The 23,956-nt window shown below is 42.3% G+C and overlaps 1 protein-coding gene across 6 annotated transcripts in view; it reads right to left on the bottom strand.

The window, feature by feature from the left end:
* ENOX1 (ecto-NOX disulfide-thiol exchanger 1) overlaps positions 1–23,956 on the bottom strand; it is an 838,273-nt gene that overhangs the window by 190,331 nt on the left and 623,986 nt on the right. For all 6 annotated transcript variants that reach the window (XM_029602937.1, XM_029602936.1, XM_029602934.1 and 3 more), the window contains one exon: positions 5,601–5,813. In XM_029602937.1, coding sequence (XP_029458797.1) covers positions 5,601–5,813 — 213 coding nt within the window. The remainder of the gene's footprint in view (positions 1–5,600; positions 5,814–23,956) is intronic.

Raw genomic sequence — 23,956 nt, 5'->3', positions numbered from 1 at the left:
CGTTCCATCTGCCGCTTGGATGACCCGCACAAAAAATGGTCGCCATACTAAGTGCTTTCACTTACCTCTTGCCCTAACCCAAGCTCTAAAAACCCGCACTAACCTGATCTCACTGTTAGCGCTGCTCCCTGCATTGCCCGTAAATCAATAATCACCTCCTTTGCATGCCATTAACATGCACTCGCTCAGAGAAAACGTGGGTCTGTAAGCACATTTGTACATGCTGTTTTCCCACACACAGAACCCCTATTACATAGCTGTATAGGACTTTGTGCGGGAAAATGCACATACAAACATGCGTAGAGGTGCACATAAACCTGTGGCAGATTCAGCGTACATTATTACATTAGCCCCACAGAGCGTTACTTATCTGGCTAAGGGTGTCATTTTTCAAATCGCATTAGGGCCTTGTCACAGGCATTAGGGCCTTAAAGCATGCAATAATGCCATAACGCATAAATAACACATTGCGAGATGTGTATGCAAATTTTAAAAATTTAATCAAGTGAGAGGAGTTTGGGCGGAGTTTATGAAAATGAGGTATGCTTAGTATCGTGTGTGATAGCGTAAAGCACGCTATTGCGGGATTTAAGGCAAGAAATAACTACACATTTTTTTCCTGGTGTTATGCTGTGAGTTATGACAGAAAAGAGATTTTCGATATTTATTGAAAATCCCATTTCGGGCAGAGGGGAGGAGGGGAGAGAGAGAGCCTTTGGGGAGGCATACAGATTAGTCAACTTTTTATAGCATTGTAAGAGAGACCATTCTGAACTCGGGGTGAGGTTTTGGTGGTGGGCTAGGTTTTGGGGGGCGTTTTACATGCACAGTCAGAGGTACAAACAGCACAGTAGACATCAGTGAAGATTTTAAGTGATCTGGAGCGATAAGAGGTATAAAAAAACAAGATTTGTAAATGTATTCTCGACCTAACTTGATGCACTCGCTACCTAGCTGCCATCAAGCTAGGTCGAGAGTACAATATACAATCTCATCTTTGTGTACCTTTCAGCACTCCATATCACATAAAATCTTCACTGATGTCTACTGTGCAGTTCCTATCTCTGACTGTGCATGTAAAACTGCTCCCCAAAACCTAGCCTACCACCAAAACCTCATCCAGAGTTACTAGTTGCCCCTCTACAGTGGTATAAATAATTTACTTATATGAGAGCCTTATAAAGAGATTCTCTGTTTTGCCAGCAGCCCAAAATGCTATAAAAGCCTGTCTGGGCACAATAAACCTTTTTTTTTTTATCATGAGTTCTATTTTTTGCAATTTTATAGCAAAATCATAAATCTAGACGTAAGTCAAATAGCTGGATAAATCTTTAAAAGCGCTACTTACCCAGCTAAATTAGATAAGAAGGTAATTTAAAAAAGTATTTACATGCTTAAAATCAGGTTTTACATGTGAAAATGCACTTTACCTGTGTAAGCGGGCTTTTAAAAATTGGTACAATTTATGCCATTGAATTGTCCATAGCATATTCATGTGTAAGTGCACTTTACACACATAGAAACATAGAAATGATGGCAGAAAAGGACCAAGCTTATGGTAGCATCATCTGCGCCATACAGGTTGCCCCCATGATGATAGCATCTGCCATGCCATACAGGTCACCCCCATACTTTGTTTCCCAAACCATCAAAGTCAGGGCCCTTGTGGTTGCTGTCTGAGTCCAATTCCCCATTACCTCTTGCCGTTGAAGCAGAGAGCAATTTTGGAGTTGCATGACAAGTATAAGGCTTATTGGTTAAGGGTAGCAAGTTACCCCCATGCTTATTTATTTTCCCAGACAGTAAAATTCAATGTTCTTATTGGTTGCTGTCTGAAACTAATTCCCCTTTTTTTAAAATTGCTTTGATAGTACATTACATTTATATGTGTAATTCCTTTTAAATTATCTCCTGTCTACTTTCCTTATTAAAATAGTATGTTTTCCAGTTTATAAGCTCTAGAAACTTGCTAATTTTAAATAGAAATGTATGCTCACAATGTTGTTGTTATACAAAATGGACATCCTGATCCAATCTTAGACTGTTCTTAAGTTCTTGGCCGATTTGAGCAGAATTCAACAAAGAAGTCTTTATTTAGAAATGCTAAAAAAAAAATAGGATTCTTATGATTCACCCTTCTTTGTGAGACTAAGGGAAAATTCCCTTTTTGTCTGCTTCCATCTGCCCATGCGGCCTTGTATACAAAGTGTGGTTGAGCTTCCACGATTTCATGTTATCCTTTTAAGAGGCTTGTGAGGTTTAAATGGCCCTTCCACATGACTTTTCCTGAATTCTAAGTGGTTGCAGCTTGGACCAATGAACTGAGAGGGCAATTTTCTATGGTATTTATTAGGGTAAAATGGCTCGACTACATACTGCCCGCCTCAGATGCACCATTCCTGTGTATAGTTCAGAGAAGGAAAATAGTGCACCTGCATGTTTTACGCCTGTTCAGCAACCTGCTCAAATAGCAGATGCAATGTATGCGAAGGCTTTTAACATATGTACTTTGCACCTGCTCATTTTCATAGCCAAACAGTGAGGGATTGTTTCCCTTTCGGTACTCATGCAGTGAAGCCCACACACTGTAGGGCAGATTTTCAAAGGGTACGCGCGTAACCCCCGAAAAGCTGCCTCTGCCTAGCCCTGCACACGTCGAGCCTAGGCAAGATAGGCTCGGCGGCGCGCATATGTCCCGGAGCTTGCAAAAAGGGGCGAGGCAGTCCAGGGCGTGGCCTGAGCCTCCAGGCACAGCGGGCCGGCCGCATAACTGCTTCAACAAAGGTAAGGGGGAGGTTCTAGGTAGGGCTGGGGGGCGGGTTAGGTAGGGGAAGAGCGGGGAAGGTGCAGGGGGGGGGCAGAAGGAAAGTTTCCTCCAAGGCCGCTCCGATTTCAGAATGGCCTCGGAGGGAACGGAGGCAGGCTGCGCGGCTCGGCGCACGCAAGTTGCACAATTGTGCACCCCCTTGCGCACGCCGACCCTGGATTTTATAACATGTGCGCGCGGCTGCGCGCACATGTTATAAAATCGGGCGTAGATTTGTTTGTGCCAGGTTCCACGAACAAATCTGCGCTCGCGCGCAGGTTTTAAAATCTGCCCTTGTATGCAGTGGGGGCTGTAGAAAATTGACTCCTGTATGACCACTGCAATTGCTTCTGTAAATTTCCCATCTCTACTATATAAAACTGCACCAATTTATAATTTAGATTTAATATTAAAAGGTCCTCAAATCTGTTTTGTTTACCTTCTGTTATATCAATAAGCCCTAAATAGCAGGGGTGTGCAGCTTGACAAATTTAATTTTATTTTTTTATTTTTTTTGTAGGAAGGGGGAGCCAGTTCCGGAAATCATTTTGTTTAACGTTTATTTCATTTCAGTTCCTTTGCCAAAATGAAATTAACATTTTTAAAAACCCCTCAAAACAAAAACAAAACAGAAGAGGGCCTTCCCAGAATCTGCCCTCCTGCCTCAAAAAAAGGTGTTGGGACTGGGAACCATCCTGATCCCCCCGTACCCCGTTTGTGGGGGTCCTGTGCAGTAAAAGGGGCAGGAGGGATGTGCATTCGCTTCCTGGCCCTGGTTCATCTCTTTAAAATGGTGCAGGCTGGCCCTGAGGCCAGCACCAGAGTGACATCAAAATAATACAGAACATTTTAAACAGAAGTTCACCGTAAGAAAATTTCAAAAGGTGCATTAAAGAAACAAATCATTGTACATAACTACACATACAGACCACAAGTGGGTGGAATTCAAAAAGACATAAAAAGTATACATGAAAATCAGCTTAATTACTTAAACGCTCCAAAATCCTGTTTATGGATTAAACAGTTTTATCCTGAAGAAATCTTTTAAGCTGTTTAGGATCATAGAAAATAAATTTAGTGTCTGCTAATTTAACGTTACATTTACAGGGGAATCTTAATAGAAAAGTAGCTCCCAACTCCAACAATTTCTGTCTTTTCTGGCGAAATAATTTACGTCTCAGTTGAGTAGCTTCAGTCCCATCAGTAAATATTACCAATTTTTTCCCCAGAAAAGACTTCTTCTAATTTGAAAAAATAGCTTTAGTGTCTATGTTCAGACTCCAAAGCATAGGTAACAAGGAGATATTCTCCCCACTTGAGACTCAAAATCAGAAGCTGGGAAATCAGTACCTACAGTTCTCGAATTAGTGGCACTCGAACCCCCAGAACCCCTAAATGGAAGCTCATAGGCTTTAATTATTTCCGGAACCTCAACAGGGGAATTCTTAAGTAGTTCTAAATAGAATTTCATTGCCATATCTTTAGGAGACATAGAAGAAGGAGACAGGCACTATTTTGAAGTCACTATGGCACCTGTCTCAGAGCTGACTGGTGCCTTTGAAAGGAGACAATCCAGGGCAGTAGGAGTGGGCATCCCTGCTGCCTCTTTTACTGCACAAGACTACCATGAAAATGGTAAGTGGGGGCCAGGGTGGTTCTTGGCCCCCAGTTCCTTTTTTACAGGGGGGTTAAAGGCAACCCGGGCCCCAGCAACTTTTTTTTTATGGGGGGGGGGGGGGGTTGGAGGCCTCGTGCCACTTTATTTTGTGTGGGGAGAGGGTTGGTCAGTAACTTATTTTGGCCCCCCATGGGTTAGCCTTGGGGACCCTCAGTGAGGCTCTGAGGAGGCATCAGGGACCTCTGGGATGGCTCCGGTGAGGCCTTGGGGAGACCCCAGCGATACTGCTGGAAGGTCCCAGTCAGGGACCCACGGTGAGGCCCCAGGAGGCCTCATGGACCTTGCACTGGCAGCTTTTTTTTTTTTTTTTTAATTAAGGTAATGTTTTAAAAATAATTTTGCTGATTCTTCTTCCATTTTGAAAACAAAATTAAATGACTATACTTCCCTACTAAATAGTGCCTTGGTGATTCTGGTTACAATGATAAGAGCAAATGTTAGTACTTTGTTCCAGCCAGGTAAAGCAGTCTGCATTCTGTTTAGAATCAGGGCTATTATTTGTGCTGTATGTTGCACTATTACAGAATCTAACCATTAACTTACTTTGAAAAGCAAAAGAAAGCGTTGACCTAGTGCCAGTGCTGCCAATATGAAGAATCTAGGTGCGATTTCTGGGTCAGGTCTTATCTTCCCCGAGTTGGCCATTTCTATGGAATTGTGTGCAGGCAGTATTTACCAGCCCCTAGGAGAAGTCAGTTTTAGCCATCATTCCACGGTGACACCTACTGGTCCAATTTATGCGCACATACCGGACTCTGGAGAGAGCCAGGCTCTGTGGCTCCTGACCAAGAGCCATCACTGGAATGGCTGGGCTAGGCGGGAGGTTATAAAGTGGGGGAACAACTCCGGGTAGTTGCAAATCAATGTTCGTGGTGCTGTAACCCAACAAGAGACCAGTTCAGTTTGAAATGGAAGCCCAAAGGCGTGGGAGAACACTGACAGGTCCAAAACACAATGCAACAAAATTAAAAAGAAAACACTGAAACATTGCTTACCTTGACAAGTGAGCTCTTAAGAGTAGTCATTTTCCTCTAAATTTTCAAATAATCAAAACTAAAAACCTCAAGGAATTTGTTACTTACCCCCCAAAACACACACATTAAATAAATTACTCACATTGACTGAGAATCCCCATCATTGAGTTTTTGAATTCTTCTTTGGCTTGCTCCATTGCATCCTCATGGGTTGCTTTCTCATTCATGAGTCGACGGACATGACCATTTGCTGACTGCACCATGGAATAGAACTGGTTTGCAGATCGACGGTTTACTTCTCCTCTCTCAATCCAGATAAGCAGCACTGCAATGGCTTCTAAAAACTGGCCATCATCTACCACAGACAAATCACATGTTTTAAATGGCATAATTGATCTTCACAACAATACATATTATAGTCTACAGCAGCCCTGTTACAAGGCAAGGGATGATTCTCACATGGAATGACAGTATATAAAACAAATAAATAAATGTTCTTAATGATGTTTCATTAGGCTTTAAGGACTGAATTTTCAAAAGCATATATTTATTTATTTATTAGATCTAGAATTCGCCTAGCAACCATTCCTAAGTGACAAACAATTGTATGCTCAAAATAAGATAGAAATACAAGCACATAAAAACCATGAAAACACCACATAAAACAACCATAAAAATAGCACATATAGTAAAAACAAATTTAAAGCAACATAAAAAAAATTAGATTAAAAGACAATGGAAAAATATGCATAAAAGACACAGTTGGTTCAATTTAGTTAAGTCAGGATAGCAATCAACCGCTGAGAGAAAATCTGTGCTTAAGTAATACTGTATTATTCTACTGAATAAACATATAAAACAAAAATTAACCTGTTATAAAAATAATACAAAAACTGGAATACAGTCAACTATTCCTCGTGAAACCTGTCTAAATAATAGGGATGGTAAGTTTCAAATGGGGATGTGGGCACACATGTACGCATGTGTGTCAGCGTGCGCCAACAGAGGCTGCGTTTTTATAACAGGCACACATGCGTGTATGTTATAAAATAGCTTAGGCGCCTGTATGTGTGCACCCAATTTTACAAGTGGGTGCGCGATGCCGCGTAAAGATGGGTTTGAGCCGCACAAGTGAGGGAATTTTATAACAGGCGTGTATCCATGCCACGACCAGTTTCATCAGTTCGTCCACCAGTCTGCTCAGTTTAGAGCTAGGTCCTCCAATGCCCCCCCTCCCCTGGTTCTTTAGTCTACATTCCCCCTAATTACCCCAGATCCTTTAAACCCCTCAGGGATGCCTGTATAATTTTTTAAACTTACACGGACCTGGGCGTGCAGCCAGATGCGTAGGAACTTGCGTGCAGATCTCTCAGTCCCGGCCGGAACACCCACATCACGCCCCTCTTTTTTGTCCAAAGTGAGATATTCGCGTATTGGGAGATGTGTGCGCATGTAGGCAGCTTTTGAAATTGGGTGGACTTACGCATGTCCTACATGCGCACACATCTCCCGATTTTGGCGTGCCCGGCTTTTAAAATTCATCTTGCAGTCTTTACCTTTATTGAAGATTTTATATACAGTGCAGACCTACTACACATTTATTAAATATCTGTAACTATATAAAAATGGAATTTTGGCATAAGAATTACATAGATAATAGACCATTAAGCATCTTATCGACTATTTCCTGTTAAAAGTCTGTTTAAATAAATAAGCCTTTACCTTTTTTCTGAAAGGTTTTATATATGACTCAGACCTAATGTCACCAGGCAAACTATACCAACAGATGGAACTTCAAACAGACTTTTTCCCTGAGATCTTAAAGTGTGGCATGGGATATAACCTTTCAATAGTGCTTTAATAGAAACAGGCACTATAGAATTTTAAACCTAACCCACCAAAAAATAGGCAGACAATGCAATGAATTCAAGATTGGAGTTGCATTTTCGAAGCTCCAGCAATAAAGTGGGCAGTGGTGTTTTGGGTAATATGAAGAGCCCTCATGGTGCAATTTGAAAGACCTAGCATAATAGAATTACAATAATCAAAATTATTTAATACCAATGCTTGTACTACAGATTGAAAATCTGATGATGATAAACAGAGACGTAAATATTGAACAATGTGAAGTTTTAATATAAAATATACCCTGCATGGCCAACATAGGGTTTAAATGAAAGTGTGGTGTCAAAAATTACTTCCAGGTTTCATGCCTGGGAAGCTATTGGAACATTGTGACCATCAAAATCAATACAAACAGGTAAATCATCTTTAGGATATCTTGACAGAAATAAGATCTCAGTTTTTGAAAGTTCAAACACAAATAGTTATTATGTAACCATAGTTGAAAACAGAAAATTATCTTTTTTATTTTCACCAGGGATGCTTCTATAGAATCAACCACAGGAAAAAGAAAACTGAATGTCATCAATGTATAGAGCCTGAGGGTATGGATTGACAGCAACGTGCCTTTGCAGCAGCACATTAAAGGCTACTGTGAAATCACATCAGGATTTTTTAAACTCCACAATCTTTGTTGCTTATGTTGCCTGTTAACCTATGAATATTTCCAAATTGTGGTCCAAGCTTCAATCCTCCCCATACTAGACTACTTTAATGCTATTTTCATGGGTCTTCCTGCTTATTCTCTGAAGAATTTAACAGAATGCAGCTGCGTGGCTTATCACAGGCAAGAGTAGACTAAGAACATATTGCTCCTGTCCTAATTGAATTTCATTGGCTTCCCATACAGTATCAAGTTCCGTTTAAGGTAGCTGTCATAGTGCATAAATTGCTTATGTCCAATTCTCCACCTTGGGAAAATACATTATTGAGATTGTATAATCCAACAAGAATGCTTAGAGTTTCCCAGCATGGCCTTCTTGAGATATTGTTGTTGAGACATACACATTTTGTGGATATGTGTGAGAACGCTTTTTCCATTGCCGTTCCTACAATATACAGCTCTCTCCCAGAACAGATAAGGCTTCAAGACTACTTCAAAACATTCAAAACTTTGTTGAAGACATTTTTCTTTAACCTTGCTTATTTTTACCAACTGAGGATTTCATTATTCGTAAGGCTCATGGTATTTTGTCATAAGCAGTTTAATATCACTGAGTTAATGACCTCTAGTTGTTGGATAGTATTCTGCTCATTTTAAATTTTATTTTTAATTGTGTATATAAATTTTGTACGTCGCCTAGTTATTTAGGCGATTCAGACATTTTAATAAAAGATAAAGATATATCATAAAATCTAGATCAAGTAACCAAGCTAGTAAAATCTCAAATGCTGCTGATATATCTAAAAAAAAAAAAGTAAAATATTTCTGGCCTATGACACTCCCTCTATATATGCATGTAAAACACTATTTTACACATGAATACAAGCCTTTTGAAAATAATTTGTAACAATGGGCCGGTCGAGGCAAAGCACCACGACCAGCCAACGTACCCCAGGACACCACAAAGCTCCTCGATGGCAGGAACGCTGCCATGATGCTGCAACCAAGCTCCTCTGGCAGGCCTCTCTAGGCGCACACATGTGCAGCACACAACGCTATTTAAAGAACCCATGGCAAGAAACCAGACTTTCGGCATGCTCTGATGATGTCGCGCGGCTAGGTACATAAGCCCCAGCCGCACTCCCTAACATTGCCTCAGCAACAGATCTTCCTGCATTCCTGCTCCAGCCTTGTTCCAGAGTTCTAGCCTGCCTTACCTCATCCAGGCTGCCTTGTGTTGTCCAACCTGTCCCGCTTCATCCAGTCCATCTTTCCCATTTTGCCTCTAGCCTTCCTTCATCCCTGTCCCTCTCCTGTCTGCATAGTATTGACCTCAGCTATGGGCCTGGACTACTCTCTTGCCTGCTGTCTGCCACTGACGTTTGCTATGGACCTCCTCTACGCCTTGCTTGCTGCCTGTCTTGACCTCTGGCCTTGTCCATGTAATTGTTTGACTGCTGCCTGTCCTGGCCCTGGCCCAGCCCTGGACTGTCTTACTCTGTATGCCCTGTGGACTCTGGCCCTTGAAATCCAAAGGCTCAACCTGCAGAGATCAGGTCTGGTAGAGAAGAAGCTCCAGTCTGTTCAGGGCACAATCGCCAACTGTCATCATTGGCCTAGTAGGTTCGCCTACTAGGCTGTGTCAAACATGCCACAGCACAAGGGTACACTTTTCTTACATTATTCTGTCATCAATGTACTCAAATATTTGCACAGAAGCAATTTTACATTGACTTGTATGTGTACTTGAAAGAGGCATTCCCAGGGATGGAGTCTGAATGCATACACCTGCTCCCATGTAGGCATAAATGCGCATGTGTATGCCATGCAAGTGTTTGCGCATACCTGCTAATTTTGAAAGCAGACTTACATGCATTATATCTGAATTCTGCATGTACTTCAGCCCTAAGTGGTATGTTATAAAATTGGGCTTCCTGAGCTTATCCCCCTTGCCAATGACCAAGAGGTCAAGAAGTTATAGTAGTCCAAATCAGACCTCGTTATGTAATGAAGCTGTAGACTGAATTATAGATAGAACAATTCAGTTTAAAATTCTGTCATATTTATTAGGTCAGTAAGCCATACAAGTATATCATACAGTCGATGTTGCAAACGACATAAGCATGAGCCCCTCTTGCCATGGCGCAATTGGCACAACCTCGTGGGCTGCGTCCTAAGGTTTGCGCTGACGGCGGATGACGAGTCTTGGCGTGGTTCAGGCTATGTCAGAATCCACATGGCTATGGCGAAAGTTGAGGGCTTGACGGGAGCAAGGCTGAAGCTGAAGACTGGAGCAGAGCAAGGCTTGAAGACTGGAAGGAGGGCAGCAGACTAGGAATGAGGCTTGGGGACAAACTAGAACGAGACTGACAGACTTGAAGACAAGAACATGACTAGCAGACGACCTGCTTGCTGAGGCGATGAGAGGATTTCAGGAGGGCCCTTTTATAGGATGAAGTGTCCAGATGTCATCCGAGGGCGCCACGGCTTTTCACGCCACGGGCCCTTTAAGAACTATGACTTTGGGCACGCTCACGCCTAGAAGAGGTCCGACGGAGGTGCTCCCGGCGGCGTCCTGCCACGCTGTGCTTTTCAACAGTGTCCTGCTACTCGGCAGTGTCCTGCTGCAGCAAGGCCTTGAAGTAAGTGCGGCTGCTCACAGAACCATTCCGTGAGTGGCGAAAGTAACAATCAAAGAATTATTTTTTTATTATTGCACAGCAGACTTGTTTTCACAAAAAATGTTTTTAAAATTTTTTAATAAATATAGCTTCTGAAATATTCACATGATGTTTTGTGAAAATACTTCTTACCAAACGATTATGTTTAAGTCAACTAACATTAAGTATATAGACATGCACATATTATACATTATTGTTTCCAGCACTACTGGTCATGACCCATAATGGGATATGATTCAAAGTCAGCTGCTAAAAATGTATACACACGTGCAAAATATTAGTGGCTCATAAATTGAAAGTCACCATGTAAAGATGGAAAATTAGTAAGTCATAAAATACAGCCTTCTTATAAAACTAAAAATAAAAAAAACACATCTGAACCAGATCAAAGTGGGGGAGTAGCCTAGTGGTTAGAACAGCAGGCTGAGAAGCAGGAAAGCCAAGATTCAAATCCTACTTCTCCCACTGACACTCCATGCAACTTTGGGCATGTCACTTCACCCGCCCGCCCCTGCCTCAGGCATGAACATAGGCCTCAATGTAAGAAGGCTCTCTACACTGTGCATATGTTAGCTTGTGGATGTGCATACATTTTTGTGCATACAACTTTACACCCAATTTAACATAACAAGGAATTTTATGCAAAAAAAATGTGCATATTGGTTATTGTATCTTCATGCAAAAATCATGTTAATGAAGGCAGTAGCTATTTCTTCCTAATGCAGGGAAGAGTATTAAAGCCCTGAAAGCATAATGCAAATTAATTTACCACTGGAAATGTAACTCCTAGTTAGAGGTGGAACAAGGAAACTCACATTTTTGGGGTTAGTGTAATCTGTGTACAATTCTGGTCGCCGCATCTCAAAAAAGATATAATTGCGATGGAGAAGGTACAGAGAAGGGCTACCAAAATGATAAGGGGAATGGAACAACTCCCCTATGAGGAAAGACTAAAGAGGTTAGGACTTTTCAGCTTGGAGAAGAGATGGCTGAGGGGGAATATGATAGAGGTGTTTAAAATCATGAGAGGTCTAGAACAGGTAGATGTGAATCGGTTATTTGCTCTTTCGGATAATAGAAAGACTAGGGGGCACTCCATGAAGTTAGCATGTAGCACATTTAAAACTAATCGGAGAAAGTTCTTTTTTACTCAACGCACAATTAAACTCTGGAATTTGTTGCCAAAGGATGTGGTTAGTGCAGTTAGTATAGCGGTGTTTAAAAGAGGATTGGATAAGTTCTTGGAGGAGAAGTCCATTACTTGCTATTAAGTTCACTTAGAGAATAGCCACTGCCATTAGCAATGGTAACATGGAATAGACTTAGTTTTTGGGTACTTGCCAGGTTTTTATGGCCTGGATTGGCCACTGTTGGAAACAGGATGCTGGGCTTGATGGACTCTTGGTCTGACCCAGTATGGCATGTTCTTATGTTCTTATACGATGCTGTGGTCCAGTGGAGTTTTGGACCTGGAGTTGCTAGTGTGAGGGTCCTGGACTCAAGTCTCCTGAGTCCAGGTGGGCCACTGCAGCTAGGAACCCTAGGTCTGGGACCATGATGGCACAGCACCCTAGACAAATATTACCCCACAAATGTGAGCTAACTTTTATTCTATCTCTGCCAAGCCTATAAAAAAAACAGGCCAAGCAATAGAATACCCGAATCAGAGACCCTCTGCCCCAGGACCCCTGAATCCCCGAGCCAGAGGGACTCTGCTTTGGGATCCCCAATTCAAGGACACTGAATTTGTTGTATGTATAACAGACTTTTATTATGCAAACTCTTTGGGGCAGGTACTTATATAGTCCCACATTTGTCACCACTGTGCCGTGGTTGCTGTATTTACAACTGTCTAAAGCTATCCCCTCATACTTCTCCAGATCTGTTGCATTTCAGTGAGTAAGGCCTGCCATCCCTCCATTATTACGCTGTCATGCAGCTTGTGCCTGGCCAATAATTCTGCTACCAGCTATTCTCAGGTCTTACACACTGAAACAAATCCAGAGGAAAATGAGGAAAAAGCAATAGACAATTATACATACAACGAACACTGCACAATGCTGACAATTATGCTATTATAAGTGACCTCCCAAAGAGTTTACATAGTGATAGAAAAAAATGATAATTGTGTTAATTGTCTACCACAAGAGAAGCATTTTTTTTTAACTTTACGCCTGTCTAGCATGCTTTTTCAGTTTTTTAATCCTGGTTTATGCTTGTATACCATGGTTTGTGCATATTAAACATGATTTATGCCCATTATTCAGTTTCTATTTGTGTGCCTTTTTTGGAGGAAACTCCAAATGCATTTGCATAATATTAGTTTCCTGCATTGAAAGTCTCACAAGATTAGCGCTGCGAGTCGGCCTAGGAGTTTTAAAATTGCTCAAGTTGACTGCTGACAGAAACACTGACATGTTTTACTTCCCTGTGTTGGCCGTGGGAATGGGGTCCACCTGCTGCCTCAAACCAGCTTTTTATTTCCAGGGGGAGGCAGCTGGAGGATCACCTCTGTGTATCAGGAGAAGCATTACGCTTAACACAGGCTGCCAGTGCCATGAGCTCTGACCAAAACCCAGACACCACCAGAGACCATGGCCCCAGAAGAGATGTTATCTGTGCCACAGAAGCCTGGGAGAAGAGCTGGTGACAGGTGAGGATGGACAGAAGGGGACAGAGTGGAAGGTGAGTGGATGGGGTGGGAGGCTTAAGAATAGGTGAACTAGGTGATTAGAGATAACAATGTTGGGACTGAAAGAGGAGCTGAAGGAGAGGTGAGATAGAAGTAGAAATGAAAAGGGAGAAAATAAGGAGAGAAGGAAGGGCTGAGGGGAAAGGGGGGAAGATAAAGCACTGGGTGGTGGGGGAGAGAGACTAAGGGAGACTGATGGAGCACTGGTAAGTGGAATTTTTTTGGGAGGGGAGGAGTGGAGAGATTGGATCAATGGAAAGAGAAGCGTGGGAGGGAGAAGAAATGGTGGAGATGGGAGAATACTGTTAGTAGAAGGGAAAAACAGGGGTAATGGAAGGAATGGGAGAGGAAATACTTGGAGGATGGAGAGAGAAGGGGCTGCTGTGAGCAAAAGAGAGGGGAAGAATCTTAGGAATAGGAGAGAGAGGTGGCATTAGGAGGAAAAAGAAGAGAAGGATTATTAGGCAATGATTAGAGAGAGGGGGCCTGGCAGGAGGAATGTAATACGACACTGGAAGGAAAGACAGAGGAAGTATGGAGATGGTAGCATAGGAAAGATGGAGTTACAAATGGGAAAGACAGAAAGTTGGGAGGGGCAAACTGATTGGGTCATTCATCAAAATGCGTTATGGCGCTAATGCATGCGTTAATGCCATACCGCATGTGATAATACGATTATCGCATGGCACGAATGCAAATTTTTAGAAGGGGCGGGATTGGGGAGGGGTTTGGGCAGGATTAATTAAAATAAGGAGCAATTTCTCACCATCTGATAGCATAATGCATGCTATCGAATGTTTTCTTAACCCTGCAAATAACTACACCTTTTTTCCTGGTGTTCAGCTGTTCGATATGCCCAAAATGGCCGTAACGTAATTTACCATAAATATTGCAAATTGCATTTCGGCCATTTCTGGGCTTGAGAGGAAGAGAGAGAGAGAGAGAGAGCCTCTGGGGAGGCCTAAACAGTATTCAACTATTTATATGATTATAGGAGGGCCAGCTAATAGCTCGAGGTGAAGTGTTGGTGGTGGTTTAGGGTTTAGGAGCCAGTTTTACATGCAGATAGATATGTATGAACTGCAAAGTACAATGTTATCTCGCCCTAACTTGATGGACTCTATAACAGGGTACCATCAAGCTAGGGCGAGGTAACATAGTAGAAATCTAATCTTTGTGAGACTTTCCTCACTCCAAATGACATCAAATCTTTACTGAGGTGAACTGTGCAGTTCGTACATCTCACTCCGCATGTAAAACTAGTCCATAAACCAACACCAACACCTCACCTCGAGCTATTAGCTGGCTCTCCTACAGAGTTATAAATAGTTGACTACTATGAAGACCTTTTAAATAGTTTCTGTCTCTCTCTTCCCCCCCCCCCCCCCCTTTGGTTTAGGCACTTTTTAAGCTATAAAATAGAACCCACCACATGATACTACCTATGTGAAGCTCTACATTACCACACAGTGTGGTAATTCTAAACATGCCCCTTTCCCTTACCGCGAGCATTATCCATGCAATATTATAGCATTTTGACGAATCTAGGGGTAACTGTAAAATGAGGAGATTGAAAGATAAAGAGAGAGATGGAGGAATAAAACAGAGGTAGCTAGAAATAGAATAGTAAGACAAGGTGAAGGATGCAGAAGATTGCGAAAAGTGGATGTTGTGAAGGAGGAAAATGCAGGATTAGAGGAAGAGATGGGGAAAAATGGCAAGTTGGACATAAAAGAGATAGCATAGGTATCGGAAACAAAGATGGAGGGGAGAAAAAGAGAAAGGAGAAGAGACATATAAGAGGAAAGGAGACTCAGCAAGAGGAATCAGGAAAATACTGGCAAGGTTAAAGTGCAGAAAAGATAGAAAACAGTATGATTTAAAAGAAAAGTAAAATAATAATGTTTTCACTTTAAATCAGATTGTGATTTTGATTTTTAATTGATGTTTAAAATGATTTTATATTGGATGTCAATGTTATGACTTTTTTAAATACAGAGGTGTCATTGTTCTCTTCTTGCTTTTTCTCTCTGTTTTACTATTTAGCAAATACTATTGCTGATTTTAGAGAGGGGGACTGTTGGTATACTGTTACTTTCTTTTCTATACCTTCTCCTCCTTCCCATCGCTCTGAAATCAACAGTCAGACCTTGGAATGTCCCAGTTTCTTCAGTACTGCACAGCATGCAGTCTGGATTCTTGAGATTTCAATTTTAAGAACATAAGAACTTAAGAAAATGCCATACTGGGTCAGACCAAGGGTCCATCAAGCCCAGCATTCTGTTTCCAACAGTGGCCAATCCAGGCCATAAGAACCTGGCAAGTACCCAAAAACTAAGTCTATTCCATGTAACCATTGCTAATGGCAGTGGCTATTCTCTAAGTGAACTTAATAGCAGGTAATGGACTTCTCCTCCAAGAACTTATCCAATCCTTTTTTAAACACAGCTATACTAACTGCATGAACCACATTCTCTGGCAACAAATTCCAGAGTTTAATTGTGCGTTGAGTAAAAAAGAACTTTCTCCGATTAGTTTTAAATGTGCCCCATGCTAACTTCATGGAGTGTCCCCTAGTCTTTCTACTATCCGAAAGAGTAAATAACCGATTCACATCTACCCGTTCTAGACCTCTCATGATTTTAAACACCTCTATCATATCCCCCCTCAGTCGTCTCTTCTCCAAGCTGAAAAGTCCTAACCTCTTTAGTCTTTCCTCATAGGGGAGTTGTTCCATTCCCCTTATCATTTTGGTAGCCCTTCTCTGTACCTTCTCCATCGCAATTATATCTTTTTTGAGATGCGGCGACCAGAATTGTACACAGTATTCAAGGTGCGGTCTCACCATGGAGCGATACAGAGGCATTATGACATTCTCCGTTTTATTCACCATTCCCTTTCTAATAATTCCCAACATTCTGTTTGCTTTTTTGACTGCCGCAGCACACTGAACCGACAATTTCAATGTGTTATCCACTATGACACCTAGATCTCTTTCTTGGGTTGTAGCACCTAATATGGAACCCAACATCGTGTAATTATAGCATGGGTTATTTTTCCCTATATGCATCACCTTGCACTTATCCACATTAAATTTCATCTGCCATTTATTTCATCTGCCATTTATTTTATGTCTGCACATTTCTGTTTCTAATTTGTGGTCACTTATTCTGTATTTGGTGAAGAACTGACTGATCCTTTTTGTGTATGACAGGGATTAAGTATTCTGCTGCTAGCATGTTGTTTCTGTGTAGGAATCAAGAGCAGCCAGATTTTACTTATTTATTTACTTGTTTATTTTACAATAATTTTTATACTGCATTATCACAAAAAGGTCAATGCGGTTTACAAGCCTCCTAGTACACACTTAAATTACAAATTAAAAAAATACTAGCATTACAACATCTGGAGTTACCATGCTAGACTTTTTAAGTGCAATAAATTCTTTATGTATATTTTCCATGGCATTACTATACCAACTAAAGACTAAAGAGGAGGGAAGGAGGGAGAGAGGGATTCCCTCCTCCATCCCACTCATTTGTAAAAATGATGTGCCCGACAGTAGTGGACACCTGCATCTCCCTCCCCATTGGTTTCGCTCTGATCTCTCCTTCCCATTAGGAGAGGAAACAATCTCGTGTAGTCTGATGACCCCCACCGCCAATCCCTAGGTTCAGAAAAGGAATGCCAAGCCTGAATATCATTCCCCCCTTCTCTCCCACCTAAGATCTGTGAAGGGGATCCATATCCTGAGGATCTCTTTCTACTGCTTTGCCAAGGCCTCCCCCATATCCCTCCACTCTCACCTACCACAATTGATACTCTTGCCCAACTGCATCCAAAGATAATAATGGCTCCCAATACTCTCCTTTGCCCAGCTTGGAGCCCCTAATGTCATAAGGGAGGGTAGGGTCCCTGGGGATCAAGGCCCCTTACATCATGCAGTAGGGTGGGGAAAGGAGATTCTTGGGCATGGAACCCCTTCTTAGATCTTCAGGGGGAAAGCAACATTATGGCTCAGAGCCATAATCTTAAGGGTGGGGTCATTAGGCCATGGACAGCCTTTTAACCACCAGCTGAAGGATGAGCTGGCCTTGCTGTAGCCACTATCATAGCTGCACTATTGACTGCAGAACACAGCTGACTTACCACTGATAACGTACACTACTAACCACATTAAAACCGCTTTAACACTGCATTCATTCAAGACTTTACGCCCTCTAATGAGTAACATGTTAAACAACCTGAGCTAATGGGTATTAAAAACAGCACTACTGTTCATTATATATGTGCTTTAGTAAATAGGCCCCAAAAATTAGCATCAGAATTGACACCTTTGTTGACTGACTCAGCAAAAGAGCCCAATGAATGAAACTGAACTATAACCCTAAAAGGTGGTCTTTTCAAATCAGTGATGGTGCACATTGAAAGGGAAGTGTGGGAAAGCTTAGCAACATCCAAATTCAGTACTACATAGCCCAGAAGCTTAACTTCTAATAAATTATCACCATCTAATAAATGGTGAAGGGATAACCTTCAAGGAGTGGCAGCTTCAACCCTGGATAGACTTGGGGGTCAATATTCAGTGATACTATCTGGCTGAGCAAGTTAGCTGGATAAAAAAATCTCAGTGAACCTGAAAGATGTACTAGGGCAAACTGACAAACTAAAGAGTAGCAAATCACCTGGACCAGATGGTATACATCTTAGAGTGCTGAAAAAACTGAGAAAAGACAATGCAGACTTATTGTTGGTAGCCTGTAAAGTACATTAAAACCAGCTATGGTACTGAAGACTGGAGAGTGTCCAATGTAATGCTTTTTTTAAAAAAAGAATTCCAGGGGTTATCCATGAAACTACAAACTGACGTTAGTGTTGGGAAAAATGGTTGAAAGTATTCTAAAAGCCAAAATTACTGAACATATAGATATAGCATATACACATAGGGGCAGCATAAATCTAATCATACACATATGTTATACATCAAATTCAAAACACAATATTTTTATTTATTATATATCAATGAGCCAAATAGATTGTATACATCTACACATATTTTTTCAAATATTATTTCAAATTCCCATATACATTCATGATTAATACCTACGGACATGTCAAGGGAACACTCCACAACTTTACATCATCATAATCATGATCATCATCATAATCATGATCATCATCATAATTCCCATATGAACATGTAAACAAGTCATACTATTACTACACACCCATACATACTCACCCATTCATACATCATACCATACACACATCACATATATCTAAAACCTTCTTCTAAAATCCCAATCTACTTTCCCACTTCCCAACAAGGACTCTTGTTTCGCCCCAATCGGGCTTCATCAGGGGATATATTCCTGCAGCATTCCCTTCATATCCCTGGATCAGTCTCTTCTACACAGGCAAATTCCAAAACTGCAATCTCCACTGTTCACATGCAATCCGAATGTCACCCTCTATACCCATAATATATAGAAATCATTAATAATACCCTTCCCTAATTACATTAAAATATGATTATTCTAAACCATTATACCCACTTACTAAGTATTCTCCTCACAACCTCTTCATGTCCATAGCGATCTTCTGTTCCCTGTTAGTCTCCCAACACAAATTCACTATAAAAATTAAAATCAAACCTCATCATATAAATCACTACCAACACAAAACCCCTCCCCCCTTTTTTTTACAAATATACCTACCTGGACCTGGACCTGGACCTGGACCCTGCATCATTGAGCCTGGGCCCAGGTCCTAGCCTAGGCCAAGGCCCAGGTGTTGGGTCCAAGCTTCTGGGCCAGGCCTCAGCATCAAGCCTGGGACTGTGTCGAGGCCCCGGCATTGGGACCTGGTCTCCATACCTGGGAACATTTGATTTCCAGTCACCCTGAGTTTACCATCAATGCGCGGGAGGTGGGGGGGGGGGGGGGGGAGGGAGAGAGGCAGGGGTGAGGGAAAAGATGTGCACAAACTTACTCTTATACACACAAAAACACATACATTAACCCTCATATGTTCACGATCACTTTACACACACACACACATACTAATTCTCCTTCCTCATTCTCTGACATTCTCACATGCTCACTTACAGCTTTACTCCTCTCATTTTCCCACATACACACCCCTCTCACATACATGCTCGCTCACTTACTACTTTCCCTTCTCCACACACACACCCAATCACCCTCACACCCATGTTCATTCACACTTTCACTTCACTTCCTCCTACACAAACACACACATTCTCAGAGACATTTTCTTTCCCCTCCCCTTGATATACTCCCTCCCCCATGCACACACCCATTCACATATATACACACACACATGCACCCTCACATATATGTACAAACACACATGCACAAATACCTTCTTCATTGACCACCTCTCCCCACCCCAAACTCACCAGTAGCAGCAACCTCCTCCTGGAGTTGATAGGAAGACTCCTTCTTCCAGTCAATATTAGCAGCAGTAGCATCTTCTACTACTGCTTCTGCTATTGGCCTCCTCCCTTCTTCCTGTTCCCACAGGCCAATCGGAGGCCTTCTCCATTCCTACCTGCCAGCATTGGTCCACAGGTTGAGAAAGAAGAAAGGAAGCCTCTGATTGGTCAAAGGGCAGGAAAAATGAAGGAGGCAATTGACTCGTGTAGGCCAATCAGATGCCTTCTAAGCTGGCTACTTCACTAGTGAAGCAGCAGCAGGGCACCCAGAAATTACAGCTATTGGCCCAGAGACCCGGCAATTCCATTAGAATTCTAGAGCCTCTGAGTCAAATCTGAAGAGTTCCCAGGTATGCCGGTTTCTGGCCTGGGACGCAGCATCAGGCCTAGGTCCAGGTCAAGGCTCAGGGGTTGGGACCCGGCCTGGTCACTCCGCAGATACCTGACAAATCAAGTAAGCTACTGTGTGTAGGGGGGAGGAGTCTCGGGCCTTGGCTATGACCCCGGCATTGCACGTGTGTCTAGGCCATGGCCCCTGCTTGGGCCTCAGCCTATGCTCTAGATGAATAAGATTTGTTTCATTCGGGGGCCCTTTTCTGCTTTGTTCCCCCTTCATGCTGCCTTGGGATGCGAATACCACTTTCAGTGCCAGTTTGCCCTTGAGATGCCATCAAGGGTTCATGGCACTGTTGCTGGTGCCCTCTTTTGGAGCTTTGGAGTGTTCATCCCACTTTTTCTGCTTCTTTGCTCCTCTTACAGTGACTTGGTGAATCCTGCCAACGCTGGTACCCCTTTGCCCCTTTACGGAATTGTAGACTATGCATGCCACTTTTGGAGCCAGTTTCCAGTCCCCTCAGTCTTTCTAGATATCTTGGAGCTCTTTACCCCTTCTGTTGATTTCTTTCAACAACTTTTAAGACAACTGATTTAAAAAAAAAAAACAAAAAAAAAAAACTATTCTGGAGCCCAATATAGGCTGTAATCACCTGTATTGCTTCCCCCATTGACTTTAATGGCAAATGAAAATGAATCAAACTAAAAATAACAAACACATTTGGGGTTTTTTTCATTTTGAAACTAAAGAAATGAATTAGGGCCCCCACAAAACAAATTTTAAAATGAAACAATGTTTCCTGCTGCAAATGCTTAATATTGACTTATCCTCTCCTTCCCTAGTCTATTACTTTTTTTTGTGTATTTGGCTCATACCTTTTCAGTGGTATCACAAGGTGAGTTACATTTCAGTAAGTATTTTTCTTGAGTTCACATCCAAATTCCATAAGTGGACCCACATTCCCAGGTGTTGATTGCTTTGAATCCTAAGACTCCTTCTCTCCAGCTAGAGCCAGGTACTTTGACCTAGGACCCTAGCCACTTTCCCTGGATAGGAACGCTTTTCCTTTAAGCACCTATCAGTGTTGAGAGAGCCCACTCCTTGTACTTTTCCTGTGGAGAGAAAGACACAAGTGCCCTCCTCAACGAGAGACACATGAAGCTGCTTCAGCCCTTGGGTGACAAAGGCTGATCCCAGGCTCTTTCTGACTGGATTCCTGTTTCCTCTCAGTCTATGTCAAACCTATGGAACTTCTTGTTCCTTAAATACACCCAAACTCACTGACCTTACTAACTCAGGCAGGATCTGTTGAGATCAGGGAGCCGAGACTACTGGTCCACCAGATCTGTTGAGACCACTGTGGCCATAACAGTTAAGGGCAACTCTTCTAGTAAGGTGCAAATTTTGGATTTCCTTACATAACTGTATTTAAAACTTTTTACTTTTTGAGGATGATTGGTATCACATTTAATACTAAAGATCCACTTTTGAATTGACCAAGCTGAAATGTTTCTTTAGTCAGTTAAATCCCATCGACATATTACTTGATTATATTTATAATAGCACCATCTTACTCTAAAATAAGTATCTAAACCAATTCTAAAATATATCAAATGAATATTTAATTTCAATTCACATTACTCTTAATATGTTATTGGGCTGTAATGCATGTTACAGCTAATTGAAAATTTTACAAATGGAAAAAAAACTTCAGGATTAAACATCTAAAAAAAATATATTAGAATCATATAATTAGAAGCAATGAGCCTAACTTTCAAATCTATCTACATTGTCCCAAAGATCTTTTTATGCATGGGAAAGACCTCAGTACTGGTTGGAAACATGTAGTATTAGATCCAAAACCAATTGATACAATCACTGGTCTAAAAAACCTCTCTCTTTTTTTAAACTTTACATAACTTAAAAAATCCACTTTTCATCTTAAATTGTATTCAAACTTCAATTTGTTAGCAATTCTCATAAAGCAGAAGTGTGCCCATTAGGAAAAAATATATATTCTTCTTAATCTCTCTAATTCAGTCTTTACTTATCTTATGAAGGTCCCGGTAACATTTAGTTACAAAGGGGTGGATTTTAAAAGGGTTACGCGCGTAATGTACACACGTAACCCTTTAAAACCCCTCCTGTGCGCACCGAGCCTATTTTGCATAGGCTTGGTGACGCGCGCAAGCCCAGAGATGCTCATATGTCCCGGTGCTTGAAAAACTGGGCGGGGCACGGGCATGGCCAGAGGCATCGCCACTGCCGCTGGGCCTGGGGATCGCGTGCCGGCACTCGGCCGGCGTGCGCAACCTACGCCTGCCCGAAGGCAGGTGTAAATAATAAAACAAAGGTGGGGGGGGGGGATTTAGAAAGGTCTAGGGGGAGGGTTAGATAGGAGAAGGGAGGGGAAGGTGTGGGGGGGGGGGGGGGGTGCGGAAGGAAAGTTCTCTCCGAGGCTGCTACGATTTACGTGTACGTTTGAGTGAACATAAGAACTGTTTACGTAACGTTAAAGAAAAGGTTCCCATTGTGCAGCAATGTTTAGTAAAACAACATAAGTCTGAGGATTTAAGATGGTTTGCTTTAGACCATGTTATAAAGAATGTGAGACAAGGCGATAGAGAGCGCGCACTATACTATAGAGAGCAGAAGTGGATATGTAGACTAAAGGCTGAAGAACCGCATGGATTAAATTGCAAAATAGAATGGAATACACATAAGAACATAAGATATGCCACACTGGGTGAGACCAAGGGTTCATCAAGCCCAGCATCCTGTTTCCAACAGTGGCCAATCCAGGCCATAAGAACCTGGCAAGTCCCCAAAAACTAAGTCTATTCCATGTTACCATTGCTAATGGCAGTGGCTATTCTCTAAGGGCCAGATTTTAAAAGGGTTACGCGCATAAGGTACGCACGTAACCCTTTTAAAACACCCCTGCGCGCGCCGAGCCTATTTTGCATAGGCTCGGCAGCGCGCGCAAGCCCCAGGACGCGCGTAAGTCCCGGGGCTTGCAAAAAGAGGCGGTTGGGGGCATGGCCAGGGGGCGCGGTTTTGGATCGGGGCGTGTTCGGGGACGAGTGGGCGGTCCGGGGACGTGGCCGAGTGCCCCGACACAGCGGCCTGTGTCGGGGCCTGCCGCACCGGTGCGCATAAGTTACTACTGCCCAGAGGCAGTAGTAACTTTTAAGATAAAGGTAAGAGGGGGGTCTAGATAGGGCCGGGGGGGGGGGGGGGGGGGGTGTTAGGTATGGGAAGGGAACGGACAGCGCGCGCAGGGCTCGACCCACGCAAGTTGCACAAATGTGCACCCCCTTGCGCGCACCGACCCCGGACTTTATAAGATATGCGCGGCTACGCGCGTATCTTATAAAATCCAGCGTACTTTTGTTCGTGCCTGATGTGCAAATAAAAGTACGCGCATGCGCTGTGTTTTAAAATGTACCCCTAAGTGAACTTAATAGCAGGTAATGGACTTCTCCTCCAAGAACTAATCCAATCCTTTTTTAAACACAGCTATACTAACTGCACGAACCACATTCTCTGGCAACAAATTCCAGAGTTTAATTGTGCGTTGAGTAAAAAAGAACTTTCTCTGATTAGTTTTAAATGTGCCCCATGCTAACTTCATGGAGTGCCCCCTAGTCTTTCTACTATCCAAAAGAGAAAATAACCGATTCACATCTACCCGTTCTAGACCTCTCATGATTTTAAACATCTCTATCCCCCCTCAGCCGTCTCTTCTCCAAGCTGAAAAGTCCTAACCTCTTTAGTCTTTCCTAATAGGGGAGCTGTTCCATTCCCCTTATCATTTTGGTTGCCCTT

The sequence above is a fragment of the Rhinatrema bivittatum genome, chromosome 5, assembly GCF_901001135.1.
Source record: "Rhinatrema bivittatum chromosome 5, aRhiBiv1.1, whole genome shotgun sequence".
Taxonomy (NCBI): domain Eukaryota; kingdom Metazoa; phylum Chordata; class Amphibia; order Gymnophiona; family Rhinatrematidae; genus Rhinatrema; species Rhinatrema bivittatum.
This window is presented reverse-complemented; position numbering and strand designations above follow the sequence as displayed.